The sequence below is a fragment of the Clarias gariepinus genome, chromosome 22 (assembly GCF_024256425.1).
Source record: "Clarias gariepinus isolate MV-2021 ecotype Netherlands chromosome 22, CGAR_prim_01v2, whole genome shotgun sequence".
Classification (NCBI taxonomy): Eukaryota; Metazoa; Chordata; class Actinopteri; order Siluriformes; family Clariidae; genus Clarias; species Clarias gariepinus.
Window position 1 is genome coordinate 14,647,964 of NC_071121.1, and position 16,642 is coordinate 14,664,605.

Consider the following 16,642-nt stretch of genomic DNA (forward strand, 5'->3'; position numbering starts at 1 on the left):
GAAAACCTCCAGTTTCACTTTCAAAAAAATGTATGACTCTGCTGTTGGCTCTGTTCTGACAGTTTTTTCCTCAGCAGTGGCCGAGACGGTACACCAGCAACTTCCAGAGAAAGACTGTTAAACCTCAGATTTCTCCAAATCCGAGTCGTTTTACATATAAGATATGATGGCATGCTATTTTATCCAACGAATTTGCAAGAACGTTGCAAATGCGTTTATGCATTTGCAAGACTGTTGGGCTTAAACAGAGCCGCGGGACCTGTAAGTATAGGCTTGAGGTATCGTGGTATAATTAGGTCTGCCTTAAAACCCAAGCTCTGCTTTTTTATCACTTGGAAACTTGCCTTCACATATCTTTTTTTTTTTTTTTCCTTCTCCATTTTGTTTGTGCGCAGCGGTGTGGTTTCCTGCCTTGGCTGTATGGTATGCGAATGGCAGTTTTCAGCCATAACCTAGGTTGCTTATTCTAGCACCCTATTCCACCACAGCCAGCAGGAAATCACCCCAGGAAGCAGTGAAAGAAGGGGCAGAGGCGGGGAACAAAGGTATAAAACCGTGGGTTTGTCTTTTTAATGATTTTAACATCATACATTACAAGTCAAAAGGTACAATGCTCTGTACAATAAGTAAATAGGTTTTGTTGTAATGTTATCTCTTTGGATCAACCAATATACATATCTGTTTCTTTACATTGCAGCAACTGATTGTAGATGATACAAACTGGACTGGTTGTCATATACTTTTTACAATTTTCCCTGTCGCTGATAAATCCCATGCTATATGAAATAAGGTATGCATGAATGAAAATGTCCCATTTTTGTTCTTTCACTTTTTTTTCCCCAGGGGTGGCAGTAATAAGCAAGTACTAAAAATAAAAGGACTATGTTGCTAAGCACGATACATAAAGAGCTTGGAATGCAAGACTTACAATAAGCTAAAATAAATGCAACTACAATTAAGTTTTTTTTCCCCACAGAGAGCACATTTTCTCTTCAAAAAAGCAAAGCTTTTCTTTCCCTTAAAGAATTAGCCTTTTCCCCCCTCCTTGGATCAATGATATTTTAATACTTTTCTTTTAATAGCTTAGACACCTACACAAATTGGGGGAATTGTTAAGTGCATCCTGAATAGGTGCAATGGAGATAAAGGACTTACTTTTTAAAATAATCATAAAGAAAGTCAGGATACATGATTCTAGAAAGGGGATCAAATTAGACATCAGGCATACTTTCCATTTAACACAACAGAATTGAATTTTTTTTTTCCCTCTCTTCCAATCGATTTTGCAAACCAACAAAGATGACGAAAACATGACTTCCTTGCCTTTTTTTTTTTTTTTTTTTTTAACCACAACTTTGTCATACTGGTGCTTGCCCTATAGAATTATGATTATGGGCATATTAATATGTCCACTTTGATTTTGGCTAAAAGTTCTCAGTGTGTGATATTAGACAGGATTTTCCCCCCCACCTTTTCAAGCCTCCTCTTAACCTAGAGTACAACTGACAATGAAATACAAATACTGCCAGAAATTGTAAATCCCTCTGACATCTGAGCTCAAGTCTTTTTTGTGCTTATTATATTAATCTAAACCAAAAAAAACTGAAGGGGGTTTACTCAAACCAGTAAAAAGTTTAACCTGTCAGCTCTAATATTTAGTTAATAAATTCATGGAAAATTCAAAAAATCATGGCAGGAACTGTTTTGTTGTTCTTTTTTTTTCCCCTCAACTCTTTTTGTTGATTGTTTGCAGAAATAGCAAGTTTTAATGTTAGACTTTTACAAGGGTTTGAAAGATAAGCTAAGCAAGAGCACGTCTGTTTCTTAAGTCCTAAAACGCACAAAGGAAGAAGAGCTGGGGCAAAATGCAGCAAGTATTAGTGAAAGTCTATCAAAAAATACTGTTACTCCTTTGAAAGAGGAGGCAAAATTACATATAGATTAATAAATTCTACACATTGAACTAATGGCACATACATGTACACGATCAAATACAAAAAAAAAAAAACATATAAGGCTGAAATTTCATGAAAAAATACTCTTCTTAAAGGTTTAAAAGTGCTAGAATTCAGATCAGCTCAAAGAAAACCTGGGGAGGACAAACCCTTAAGTTGCCAATAGCTTCTTGTTGAAGATTTCTCTCATGTTTTGTTGAAAATAATCATTTTCTTTCCTTCTTTCTTTGCGCTTAAAAAGGCATAGCTTTGCATTTTTGCTATGACTTATACTGCTTATGCAGTTTTAGACCACTTTAGAATTGTTACCTTTAATACTCTTCCAACATATTAATGTGACATTTTGGACTTTTAAATTTAAACACCTTTACATTTCAAGAAGCCTGTCAAATAAATGTTTTCCCCCCTCACCAAAATATGATCCAATGGAAAATAAATGCTAAAAAAAAACTAAACATTGTTTTAAATGTATCCGGCTTATCTTATAGAAAGATTTCTTTTTTTTTTTTTGTATTTAAAATAATACACACAAAATGGTATTGTAAAGTCATGATTTCTTTTTTTTTTTTTTTTTGGTTTGAAATGTGCATGACATGGGTAGAATCTTAATTTGCTGTCCGTCATGAAATGCACTATAGATTACAAAGTGTGCCACTTGACACCTCTCCTTGCAGAATCTGGTACTGTTTCCTGGCAATACAAATAATGAGTGGTTGTGGGAGATTGAGATTTTAATTTAACACGTAAATTGGCCACCACATCAGGAATTGTTATCCTAAAAGCAGCCAAATAAAATATTATAGTGTGTGCCGTATTTTAGCCAGTGAGTGTATAAGCCGAACACATCTTTAAATTTGAAGCAAAATCTTACACAATCCAATTGTAAATATGGTGGAATATGAAGGAAAAAACTTTGCATATCGTTCTTAAAAGTATATGCAAAATATTATCTCAATAATCGTCCTTACATCAGCAATTGTGCAAAAAAAAAAAAGGATGTTTCTTCTCCCCAGGTTTTTGGTATGAAAAGAAAAGTATAATAAAATTAAAATGAGGTGATGTGTTGTGTTGTTTTGAGGTCCTGTTTCAACAAACAGAAAATAATATATGACAACAAACGACTAGGCAATATCCCAATCAACTGTCCCAAGCTTTGAATGTCAAAGACCAGTCTGGAGACTTATTTGTTCTGGGTATTTGTCTTTCTTCAGACCCTTTGATAAAATGTTCATTTGAATGAAAGAAGAAGCTGTAAAAGGAGAACAGAAATGGACAAACAGTTCACGCATTCAGTTTAAAGGTCTCTGCAGAAGGGTTTCTGCAGAAGTGGTCTATGGACTGTTGCCAACCATAGCACTAAAGCAGCATCATAACTTTTTAAAATTCATTTTAGGAGGTGGCCTCACATTTAAACAATTTTATCATTAACTTGAATGTTATACATTTACTACTAAGGATGGGCAAAATGTAAAGTCTAAACTTTTACGAGGGTGATCAAGTCAAACCGGGACTGTTGATTGTGCAGAATAACAGAAGACCGTTATGAGAAACTACCTTTGAACTACAAACTACTTTTGTTTCTTTAAATAATCCCCTGCTACACTAATGCACTTAACCCAGCATTTCACTAGTGCTTGGATACCATCAAGGGAGAAAGTTTCCTTAGTACGCCAAAAACATGATTGGACTGCCTGCTTTACGGCTGAAACACTGGCCTCCCAGGGACTCCTTTAATACACCAAACATGTGGAAAATCACTTGGAGCAAAGTCAGGACTGTATGGGAGATAAGGCAGTAACTCCTAGCCAAGTTCCTGTAATGTGATTGTGTATACAGTGCATACAGTAAATGCATCTCTTCCTCAAGTTGGTGGCAAGTTATTTCCCGGTTTTCATGGATGAGGCGTTCCACTCGCTGAATGTTTATGGGAACGACTGCAGTGGGACGGACGTACAGCCTTCTTTAAAATGTTTGCACCATTCAAATGTTTTCCTGAGGCTAAGAGTCCCGTCATCATACTGTGCTTGAAGTCTTTTGTAAATGTTATTCTTGTTTACGCCTTCATTCACGAAAAAAGTCCAGGTTTGACTTGAATGGCCCTTATATTTGACATGGATTTCTACAATAACTTGATGGAAAAAACAGCACCATTATTAACATCATTTTAGGGAAATCCATTTTCAACTAAATACGTCTAAAATTGTCATTGATAAACCAAGTTATGTGGTGTTTTTTTAATTTCTTTTTTTTTGTTAGCACCTCATTTTGTAGTGCATTGATTTATGGTTTTGCTATGCTGTCCTGGGAATTAAATTGATAAAATTACAATTTTCTAGGGATCACAGGATGAAAACATTTGCTAGGAAAAGTAATAATTCTGATTCTTTTGAACTTGGGTCACATTACGGGCCTCTTAAAGCAACACTAAAGAATTAACTACTCTTTAATCTACTTGATTATTCTACTAATAGCCTATTACACATGGGTCAAAATATTATCCTTCGACCAGCATACAAAAAAGGAAAAAAAAATAGAACAAATAGTACAGGGAAGACTATAATGAAAAGCAATTACTTCATCCATTTTTTGATCAAGGTTACAATATTATGTAAACCTAAATTTTTTTTTTTTTGTAAAAAATTTCATCAGCAATTTTAATACATCTATCTAAAGTACTTTTTACTAAAAAATAAAAGCAATTATATATTTATTTTTGATGTGGTATTTCGTACACTGCAAAAATACTCTTGTAGATTTTTTCCCCTCTATCCTCTCATTTCTTTTCTATTCACATATGTCAGGGTGATTATTACCATTTAACTATTAACTCTATAACCCTGCCTAAAATCTTTGTGTTTTCTAACATACACATTATAATAAAGTGGGCAGGAACTGGAGGTAATAAAACTTTTGCCATGGAGATATTAAAAATTAGTGCTGGAAGGAAGAAGGAAACCATTATGAAGCAACTTAATTATTTAAATACTGGAGAATATTTGAAATATACTTGTGTGGATATATGGTGTGTCAGAAGCTTGGCTAGGAAGAAAAAGATAAACTGGGTCAGGAAGAAGGGAACTGAGGGTCAGCGGGTCACCATTGGAACCCAAAATGGTCAAGTGCCTTTAAACTGTAAACAAAGTGCTTCCTTTGACAAACAAACCTGTACGGTTTTTACAATATTCATTATCTGTCTTTAATCCTGAATGCTCAGTGTATAAAAGCAGGATCGTAAAAATGTGCAGTTTTATTTGCTGTCTTTTTGCCTTCTTCCTTTGACTGTATAACTTGCTTACATAACGCCTGCACACAATCTACTGTGTACTTCCAATAAATACCTTTTAGAAGAGCCATGTGCATTTATATGGGGCAGCTTATTTAAATGAAAGTGTTTTGAAAATGTTAAGGTATGTAATATACTGGGGGGAAAGGGTCTGAACAACTGGAAATAATATATTTTATGTAGAAAAAAATAATGAATTTGCATTTTGGCTGTTGTTGGTTGTTGTTTTTTTTTTTTTTTTTTTTTGCAACATCACAACTTCATTCCTCCACTAATTTTCCTCTCCTGCCTGCCAAGGCAGTTTTAGTTTAAGGGTGATTAAATGATGCCTAACTTTAATAAAATAGAGACAACACAAAGTAAGTCTCGTATTTGTAAAAGCAAAAACAATTATAATAACTTCAAACTATTCTTTTAGAGTCTTTAAAGATATTTTTATACTTTTTATACCTTATCCTTTGCCTTTCTCAAACACATATTATTACTTAATAAAGTATGCGGTACCATGCCTTAAAGGCCTAATGATGCTGCCTCCTATTTAAGAATTGGTAAGCAAAGGGCTGGGGGATTTTTTAAAAACTAAAATATAGATAGAAAAGCCTAAATAAAAGCTCCACGGTATTCTTATTTCCTGTACTTTACTTCCTTTTAGAAAATAAATGGTTTTCTCCAGGCTCACTGAAAAGCATTTGTGCGCTTCAATTAAGGCTTCTATGTGTTCAAGTGTTTTATTCTCCCACCCCTAGAGGGAGCTGTAAAGCTCCCATTTTCTGCACCACCTTTGTTGTCTCAGCCTGTGGCAGGGAAGGGTGGGGTGGGAGCCTCATTGAAAGGCCTGATGGAAGCGAGGCAAGGTAGTTGTGCTAAGGCTGGAGCTAAACACCGGCGGGAGTGAATGCAGGGACCCGAGACCAAGACCTCCACTGGAGCCTGGTTGCTCTTGAGGTTGAGGTTGCAAAGAGGTAAGAGGCACTGAGGCTGTTGCTGTGGCAGCATGAGACTCGGCAGCATGTGAAGATGCTGACGATGATGAGGAAGAAGAAGAGGCAGTGGAGGTGGAGTAGCCCATCACCAGGCCCCCCGAACTCATGGGAGTGCTATAGGGAGGCAGGTTTAGCGGAAAGAAGCCCAGTAAATGGGAGAAGTCCATGTTAGCAGCACACAGAGATTCAGCAATGACGGCAGGGCTTTTAGATAGAAGGGGATCCCCACACAGCTCATCTGTTAAGCCGGGTGGTGGCTCCAGACCATCTTTATTAGGTGAGGCAGCTGAATGGGGGTCACCTGAAGGTGGAGGTGGGACTGGCAAGCCACTCTGCAGATCCATCAGATAACTCTCCATCTCCACCTTTAGGGGCTTATCCAGCAAGTATGAGGTAGATCCAAGCTGATACTTGGGAGGTTGGGAATGCTGCTGCTGGGGTTGAGGTTGCAGTGGAGTTTGTTGTTGGTGTGGTGGAGGCGGAGGGGAGGGATGATGTGGATGGTGGTGATGATGTGGGTGATGGTGGTGTAAGGCTGTAGGCGGCTCCATTGAGCAGCCCATACCCATAGCAGCAGACAGTGTCCCAGGAACCAAGGAGTGATGGTGGCCCATTCCCGGGCCGGACATGGCCTGTAGGTGGTGTGGGTTGTACATGCCCATAGAGAAGGGGGTGCCACTGCGGAAAGGTTTGCTCATCATGGAGTCCTTGTTGGGGCCCATGCTACACATCATAGGACTGAGCTCTTCCTTCACAGCACAAGTTGGAGAGCCAGAACCAAGCAGAGCAAGCATATCTGGGGGTTCTGTCTTGATCTTCAGTAGCTCCTGTGAATGGCTCTTCTTTACATGTCGTGTGAGGTGGTCCTTTCTTCCGAAGCGCTGGGCACAGTACTGGCACAGGAAATCTTTGCGACCTGTGTGCACTACCATGTGTCGGCGGACATCTTTACGAGTGTAGAAGCGACGGTCACAGTGATCGCAAGGGTGTTTCTTCTCCTTGGTGGCACCTGAAGACTTGCCGGAATGGCTCTTCAGATGATCCAAGAGGGCAGGTGTGCTCTCGTAGCTCTGCAAACATACCTTGCAGGTCAGGTCTCCTGCTGTCGCAGAGTGCATGGCCACATGGCGCTTGTAGCCTAGCTTTGTGTTATAATGCTTGCCACACTCCTCGCACTTAAAAGCTTCTTTGTTGGGGTCATGGGTCTGCAGGTGATTCTTTAAATGATCTTTACGGTGGAACATCTTTTCACAAAATGAGCACTGGTGAGTTTTCTGTGGGGAGTGTGTGGCCATATGCCTACGGGGTAAAAAACTTGTTTAAGTATGCTGAGTAACTTTGATTTAAAATATTATACAATTGTGGTCTGGGACAGTTATTATGAGCTTCCACAAGCAGTTGCGATTTTTCATGTAGTACAGTACCAGTCAAAAGTGTGAGCACCCTACTCATTTAATGTTTTTTCTTTATTTTTGCTACTTATTATTTTGACAGCTTTGCACAATCTTGGCATTATCTTAACCAACTTCATGAGGTAGTCATCTGGAATGGTTTTCAACAGAGATCCCATATATGTTGAGCACTTGTTGCTTTCCAATAGTGTGGAAAACGGTTATCAAGGTAAACTGTGGTTACAGTGAGGAATCTAAAATATATTTGTTTAAAAAATAAAAAAAATGTTTAAATCATAATTTCTTTTGTCTTATTTCATAATTTTGAAGTCTTCTGTACTGTTCCACAATGTAAAAAAAGTAGGGTCATCCACATTTTGTCTGGTACTACATCCATAAACAGTGAACTGTACAACAATGACATAAGTTACTATCAAAATGTATCATATAGGCTCATGAAATGTGTACTATGCTCTGTGTGTAGAGGGACTTATTATATATGATATATAAGATGATAGTTTTTAAACTGACCTACCTGTAGAGCTTATATTTGGAACTGAAGGCCTTGTGGCAATGGGGCTGGGAACAGTGGAACGGTTTCTCTCCTGTATGACTAAATGCGTGGATTTGAAGCTTATCCTGTGAGCTGAAGATGGTGCCACACACCAAACACTCGTTGCCGCCTTCCTCCTTCTCTGTCTCCCTCTCTTTCTCACTCTCCGTCCTCACTTGAGCTGGACCTCCAAACAGTTTGGGGGCAGCTCGTCGATCCTCGTCCTCCGGCGTCAGTGTGGTTATGTGGTGTGGGGCATCAGCGGCAGCTGCTGCCATGGCAGCCCTATGGTGCCGTTGCCATTGAACCCCGGCCGTGGCTGCCCTACCTTCCAGGCTCTGTTGAATTCCTGCCTGGTTTGTGGCTACTATGTAGGTATTATGCAGTCTCTTCTTTGAAAAAATCTACAAAAGATAATATTCAAGTAGCTCAATCTCCTTTCGCATAATGAAGCACATAAATATCTCATTTATTTTAACTTTTTGGTTGTCTTACATTTAACAATTTTATCACTTACCCTTCCGGAACTTCCAGAAAAAAAACAATCTGTCACTCGCTCTCACCCAGTCCCAACTGACATGGGCGGGGTCCAGTAGATATAAGTACTGCTCATTTTGATTGTTCTGCAGGAAAATGAAATCATAGGAAAACATTAGTGCAAACAATCCATATTACCATTGCAGCTTTGTATGACAGTATATATACTCTAAAAAAAACTCAACATACAGCCATTACTGGTACTGTGTATGACTGTGTATGTGACAAATAAAATTTGAATTTAAATTATTGTCAAAATAGCTGGCAACAAAAGTAAGTAAGTAACAGCTGTACATTATTTAAGCATGCAAATTCACATTCATCATATTCATGTGTTTGTCAGATTAATAGCAACCTTCCTGGGCCAAACAGCAGTTTTCCAACATGATAACGACTCCAAACACATCGCCAAGATGACAACTGCCTTGCTAAGGTGATGCTGAAGGTGATAAAGTGGCCAGGTTTGTCTCCAGACCTGAACTCTACTGAGCACCTGTGGGCTGTCCTTAAGCGCAAGGTGGCGAAGCACCAAGTGTCTAACATCCAGCAGCTCTATGATATCATTATAAGAGGATCCCAGCAACAACATGTGCAGCTCTGGTAAATTCCATCCCCGGGAGGATTAAGGCCATGTTAGATAACTCTGTTAGATGCTCACACAAAATATTGACACTTAGTAACTGGCAACGAAAATGAGTACCCCCCAAGTGAACATGTCGAAACTCTACACAGTTTCGACATGTTCACTTGGGGGGTACTCATTTTCGTTGCCAGTTACTTAGACAATAGAATCTGTGTTGTTGTTGTTGTTCTTGTTAATCTTTCGGCTTGCATCTTTCGAGTCGCCACAGAGGTCCATTCGCTCCGCACATATAGTACATGTCTCGCACAGGTTTTACGATGCAACTGACGCCGCAACTGACACTTTCTGACGCAACCCTCCCATGTCATTCGGCACTGCACTGCATCCAGTGGCTGAGGTTTGTGCACTGGTTGGGAATCGAACCCAGGCCTATATATATATACACACACACAAACGCAGGCTGGGTAACAAAATGTTGCATACTCTAAGACTGTGTGGGCTCTATGCATGATGGTGCATCACTTTATGAGTTTGCCTTCTTACCCCAATGTAACCATCACTCTTACCTTTACTATTGAACATAGCTGTAGTTTTTCTTGTAGGGTTTTTATGATGCATATTCACCATGCGTTTAAGTGGTTTTATTTTATGTTCTGGAGGGTTCTTAACCCAATTCCAAAAATTTCAAATCTTGTTTTTTGCTTGATGCAGGCAAATAATTTGAACCTTCTGAAATGGCAACTTTTTATTTGCAAGGCAGTGTGTGTATAAAATTCTGTGTTTATAAATATCAAAAATATTAAAACTTAAATAAAAAAAATTTTAAAAACTTGTTTGAAATTGTTCCTCATACATACTCTGCTATAAGGCATCATAAGTACAGTGGTGAGTTAGGAGTCACAAAATCTCAAACTGCAAAGACTGATTAAATGGATGAGTGCAAAATACTAAAACTCAAAGTATTTTGCACTAATTCATGACTAAAAAGTCATTTACATATGCAGGTATTAGAGATGGGGAAATTTAATCAATTATGTATCGCAGTACTTTTTTTGTTGCCATTAATGTCATTTTAAATAGATTTTTTTTACATTTCTTTTTCAGTTTTTATATATTTGCATTTCAGTCGATGAAACATTACTGTTCTTTATCATCACATGCATTCCACACACATGCCAACATAAACATAGAGAAACAACCAATTCATGATGCTTTCAGTATCTACTTCATTCCCGCATCAACAACCTGCCAAACACTTACACAGAAATATGCACATTGACAGAAGTTTATATTCTCTGCCTAAGTTCACTGTGTGATAAAAATGATCAAATCAATCCTAGGAAAGCTTTGAAAATAAAACCTACATTTCCTGCCTATTTTTAAATACAACCACTGGGGTGGAAAAAAAGTTGGAAAAAGGCCATATTAACCATTTAATATAAAATTTTCACCTTTTCCTTTTAATTCGGTATTAAGGAAATACTTATATATAGATGCAGACGATCCCTTAGGGCAGGGATCTGGAAGTTGCACACCGATTGCAGAAGTGCATCTGACATTTTGTTTGGAGATTAAAGAGTTTCCACATTCCTTTAGTCTGGAGGTCAAAGGTCAGCCTCATGCACTCACGTTTAACACGCACTACACTGCAAGACATCCGCCATTTAAATCTGCTCCAAAATAACTGCACAGACGGTCCTTAAAATGTGATTAAACCCATTTATCCACAATGACTCACAATCGTAGATAAAGATAAACTTCGAAAGTTAACAACATGCTGTAATTTAAATGCCTTTTAAAAAATCTAAGCAAGATAATAAACAGCAAATGTAACCATCATAAACATTGTATATACAAGGTATAAAAAGACAGCAATATTTAAATGAGCTCCGTAACAATTTTCCTGACTGTTTAGTGTAATTCGTAAAACCTCAGATATTCTTGATATATTGTGTGTATGTTGGTAAGAAAATTGTAGACTATAATAAGGTAGAGTTTTAGAGTTATATGACATTGGTTTGTTTCTTAATTCCAATGAGCAACAATAAGTTCACATTGTGATATAAGCGTTGTCGTTCGGGATCACAAAAAGGGCAGGAAACAATAAGTTTTATTCTTTAATGTTCTTCAATCAATATAATATAATATAATATATGCTCATATATCATCCACTTTATTTGGACCACCTGCACATTTATGCAGTTATCTAAATCAGCCAATGATGTTTCAGAAGCACAATGCAAAAAAATCATAAAGATCCAGAGTTTTAGTTGATATTCACGTCCAGTGTTTGAATATGTATTGCTATCTATGATAGCCTTGGATTCTTGTTCTTGGCTGACAGACTGCTATTGTAGGACACTCACCACAAGGTTCTATGTTTTATGCATGCTTTTCTGCTCCTTATGGTTGTAAAACAAGATTACTTGAGTTACTATATTCTCCCATTTCCACATTAGGCACGATTGATTTGTACCGTGCCCAGAAATGACTGTTCCCTCCCCATTCCTCTGCTGGCCAGCGTACACATTGTTTTTTGTTCTCCGTCCTCGGGTTCGCTTGCGTATTCACACTCATCGATACAGCAAGTAGCAGTATGCCCCTACAGTACTTGGTTTGTGAGCAACAATAAGTTCACATTGTAATATTTTTGTCCATATATTGCAGCCTACTGGGGAAAATGTCAAGAGCAATGCTGTCGCGCACCTTCCTACTTTGCATATCAGCTACGGCTTTGTGAAAGAGAAAGGATGAGATTGGCGTGAGATTAGCATACACACAGAGATTTCGTAGAAAGACTGATAACACTGATGACATTGCGTTTAAACAGTGATCTACTTCCATGCTCAGATACATCTGGCTTCAATATCTGATTCAATATGTCGCTATGTACACTGTACTGTGCTCAAGACACCATTTAAGCGGACTCAGTATTTAAAAATCTCAAACAGCCCATGTAGTTTCAATAATCATGCACCAGTTACAGACACCATACTTCATCCTAATTCTGATGTTTGATATGAACATTACATAAATGCTCTTGGAGTATATCTACATGATGGTATGCATTGCACTGCTACCACATTATTGGCTAAATAGATAAGTTTAGAGGTGCTCCTAACTATGTGGATGGTGGGTCTATTAAAAAAGAATAAAATAATACAATTCTGAGCTGGATTTCAAGGTTAAGCATTAATTTTCTTCTTCCTTTTTCCCCCAAAACTAAAAAAATCCCCTTAAATGGAAAAAGAGGTGCACTTTCAACCCCATATCATATAAGGGAACACACCCACAGCTCTGGACCTGCTGTGTTTAAGTCGTGGGTGGTTACTATAATAGTACAACCAGCATATTCTCAGCATGCAATGTGTGTCATTTATTTCTTTTCTTTTTCTTTTTTTTGCAAGGCACTAATATCCTTATAAAGGTCAACAACCCATCAGTATATCAAAACAATACTGATGAAGCTCCAATCAGGGCTGAGAATGCAAATTAGGTCTCGTGTCCTCCAGTAAAAGTAGCCCACTAAGGTCAGTGAGTCCACCTTCCTCAGGTAGGAGGGACCAGTGGACAGAAATAGTCCTGAGTGACATGGTGGATCAAGCTTCATGTGGTGTACACCAACATGCAAAACAGATGAAAACACCGCCTGAGTTTGCGACCAAACATGTGACACAGTTAGCAGAAGTGCACTGTTTAACTTCACCCAGGGAAACATAATCACTTTCCGTATCTGGGTTAAACCTGTGTATAAATTGCTACGATTACAGCTTTTAAAAAAAGGGGGGGGGGGGGGGGGGCATCAAGTGACACATCGGGACTGAAAGCAGGTCTGTGTGGAGGAAGAGCTGATCACAAGACTCGCAATGTCTTTCAATTAGAAAAAAACAAAGCTCAAAATAGCCACCTGCTGTTATTGTCATACCGCATGAGACCATGAGGGTGAGAACCAGAAGACGTGAGTGCAACCAAATGGATAATGAGGAGAAAGGGAAAGATAAGAAAGGAGTGGTGAAAAATAAAAGAATGGGAAAAATGAGGAGAGGGAGGAGCTCCTACTCATATGGGATACATTCCTATACCAGGGAGGAGGATGAAGAGTCATGGCTTGCTGAACACAGTGACAAGCACTGACGGACAGATGAAAAGTTAAAGGGGCAGGTACGCGGCAGGAGGGGGTGGGCACCAAACCCATTACTCCAGTGTTTGTGCAATAATGGACAAGTTTCATTTTCTCTATGAATATCTGTTTGGACCTCAGTGAGAATAGTGAACGGTGGAAAGCCCCCGACCCGCACACACACCCGCACACACACACACACACACAGTGTTCGCCATGCCAAATCCTCACATCCCTTAATAGGCCTGGCTGCCAACACGCCGCTTGTAACCCTGGACGCACAGTGACATTTTTGTATCCACTGTTCTTTCACACTTTGTGAAAGTTGATTCACTCCTCCTGAGATACAGGGCGAAAGTACTTAAACAATGCAATCCAGGTATATTGGTTACATGTTGTTCCGACCCAGAAGGTTAAGTGTTGTGGCATGTTTATGTATTCTTCCAGTATCAAAAGCAGCGTTTAAAACCGAAATTCTGCTTTAAACAATGACAAGAACAACGGCGCTCGGTACGACAAGTCATTTGAGCTTATGTTACAGCAGCTGTTGTCAGGTTGCTGCACACGGACACACACATCTTTTACTTTACATCCCATGGGCATAATACATATTAATGTAGCTAATAAATGCTATCCCTATACCTAAATATTATTTCATATGTTTTATATTTTATATAAAGATTTTATATACCTGCCTTAATATGATTTGACCTACCTACTGTTTATTAAAGAGATGATAATACAAGATGATTGGATAGATATGTGTAGTATACTTGTACGGATATGGCTTGATTTATGATAAATTTCAATTATTGATCAGAAATTTGAGTGTCATTTATCATAAATTTTTATTGATAATAACATTTAAGAACTAGAAAAGAATGCAAAAGGTAACAAAAATACTCTTCAGGACTAACCTACTAATCATCCTCCATGCATGTGAGGTGTAAAGTTCAAAGCATCTAACAAAAAAATTGAACTTTTAACCTGATTAATTCTTCTGCATCACGTCTACGTGCAGCCTACACTGTGAGCATTTATACATGTGTGTCGAGTCTCTTTGCCACGCTCTAGTGAGTGTTTTATATTTTAGTTTTTTTGTGGTGTGTGCGTGCTACAAATAACGGTGAATAAAACTGAGCTGATCTTTGGATTTGGAAATTAATAGATGAAATTACTGAAACGCAGAAACGAGAGAGGCGTCGACGGAGACGGTCAGTCCAACATTCAAGTCAACTCAACTTGACTCAAAAGTGAAAGCGTAGATGAAGAAGTAGCCGGAAACACGATAATACCGGGTGGACCGTGTCTTTGCAGCCTGCGTCACTGCGACGTGTAGGTACTTTTCAGGAGAGCTTGGCGTCAGGCTACGCTGTTAGAGTGAGCGCTTGGTTATGAGAGACCTGCATCGTATACTTCGACACCGAAGCATTAATCAGGGTTCAGTCGAAATGTTTTTCAATTCAGGATGTAGTGGCTTACTACTCTTTTACTGATCATTATCTCTCACTGCTTAATGTCAACATCCGCTAATACTGACAAGCAGAAACCAACCAAACACCGACCTTTAGACAAAATTCATGCAGAAGAGACCCGTGAAAGGTTCAGGTCATGATCCGAAACCATCCCTGTTATTTATTTTATTTTATTTTAATGCTATGTGCATGCTTGGCTGTGATTAAATTAGGAAGAGTATACAGATGCTATGGAAACCCGGACTTCATTACAACAAAACAAACAAAGAAATCAGTTCACTCTGTAAGGGCATTCCTTTCCTTTTCTCTTGCAGTTTTATTTTACCTTTCCTGCTTAATGCAGACGCATCAGAGGTACACTTTGGAAAATAAACTCTTTAAGTTCTGCTTGTGATGCACTTCGCTACTATGCGGAGTCCCACCACCAGCTGTGTAAGGACAAAACACATGCATTGTCCAAAGTCAGCCAACAACTTGCTTACTTTTTTAAGAGTGTCAAAAAAACAAAGTGCTTTATTAAGCAAATTTACTACTACTACTACTACTAATAATGATGATAATAATTATTATCTTGCTCTGTTAATCCCACAGATGTTTAATCTGATTGATTTGGGGAACTTGGATGCCAGGTCAGCACCTTGTATGTTTTTATCTTCCTCCTCAAACCATACCTGTGATGCCATTAAGGAATATTGTTGCTATGAATGTGCGTAGTTGGTCTGCAACCATGTTTCATGTTTAGGTATGTGCTACTTGTCGAAATAGCATCCACATAATTTCCATGGCCCAAGGTTTCCCAGCTGAATATTCTCACTTGCCTTCTTCCCATAGTGCATCATCTCTTCCTCAGGTAAGCTGGAGACACAGACCAAACATTTCGTGTCTTTCGCTCCCTGGTTCAGTTCTGACGCTCACATGCCCACTGTGGATGCTTTTAACATGGAACACTGAAACACACGGCCATGCAACCTCAGCCTGTGTGCCCTGAAATCTGTGATCATTTAAATTTTGCTTTACATGCACGTCAGTGAGCCTTAGCTGCCCATGACCGTGTAGCCAGTTCACCGTTTTTGCGTTCTTGGATCACTTTTGGTAGGTACTAACCGCTGCATACTGGGAACGAGAGTTGACGTTTTTTTTTATTTACAGATGACAGGGTCTAGCCATCACAATTTGGCCTGTGTCCTCAGGTCCTTAAGCTTGCCCATTTTTCCTTGTTTCAAAATATTAACTTTGAGAACTAGCTGTTCACTCGCTTCCTAATAAATCCCAACCCTTGCTGAAACCCATTGTAACATGATGATCAATGTTATCCCCATCACATGTCACTGGTTTTAATGTCATGGCTTATCTGTGTACATCATATGATGACAAATTCATATATATCAAAGATTAATCTTGTTCCTCTTATACCTATATCATGAATAATGTTTTTTTTTCTGTATTTTAACAAAAGAAAAACCATTTAGAAAATGAAAGGACTAATTAAAAAAGAGAGAATTAACATTTTCCACAAACACAGGTCAGTTGGAGGTGGTTTCCCCTGTGTGTCGGCTAACAATGGAAGAGGAAACCAGAGAAGTTTAGTCAAGCAAGAGCAGCTCGACCAAGTGTCTCAACAGTTTCTATAAGACCCATTACTTAGTCCAGTACAACAGGAAAAGCTGTGTGCATGTGTGTGTTTTTGTATGAGTCTGTTGCCAGATGCGCTGTCGATATCCCTGGGACTTCCCCTATTATAATTTACGACTAAAAACACAAG

General features: G+C 38.6%; 1 protein-coding gene across 1 annotated transcript in view; it reads right to left on the reverse strand.

Annotated features, from left to right (window-relative positions):
- Nucleotides 1-541: 541 nt before the first annotated feature.
- plagl2 (pleiomorphic adenoma gene-like 2) overlaps nt 542-16,642 on the reverse strand; it is a 43,066-nt gene continuing 26,965 nt past the window's right edge. Inside the window, exons 2-4 of the mRNA XM_053483397.1 lie at nt 8,683-8,788; nt 8,148-8,569; nt 542-7,520 (exon numbers count right to left, since the gene is read on the reverse strand). Of these exons, the coding sequence (XP_053339372.1) occupies nt 6,062-7,520; nt 8,148-8,443 (1,755 nt within the window). The 5' untranslated portion in view covers nt 8,444-8,569; nt 8,683-8,788 and the 3' untranslated portion in view covers nt 542-6,061. The remainder of the gene's footprint in view (nt 7,521-8,147; nt 8,570-8,682; nt 8,789-16,642) is intronic.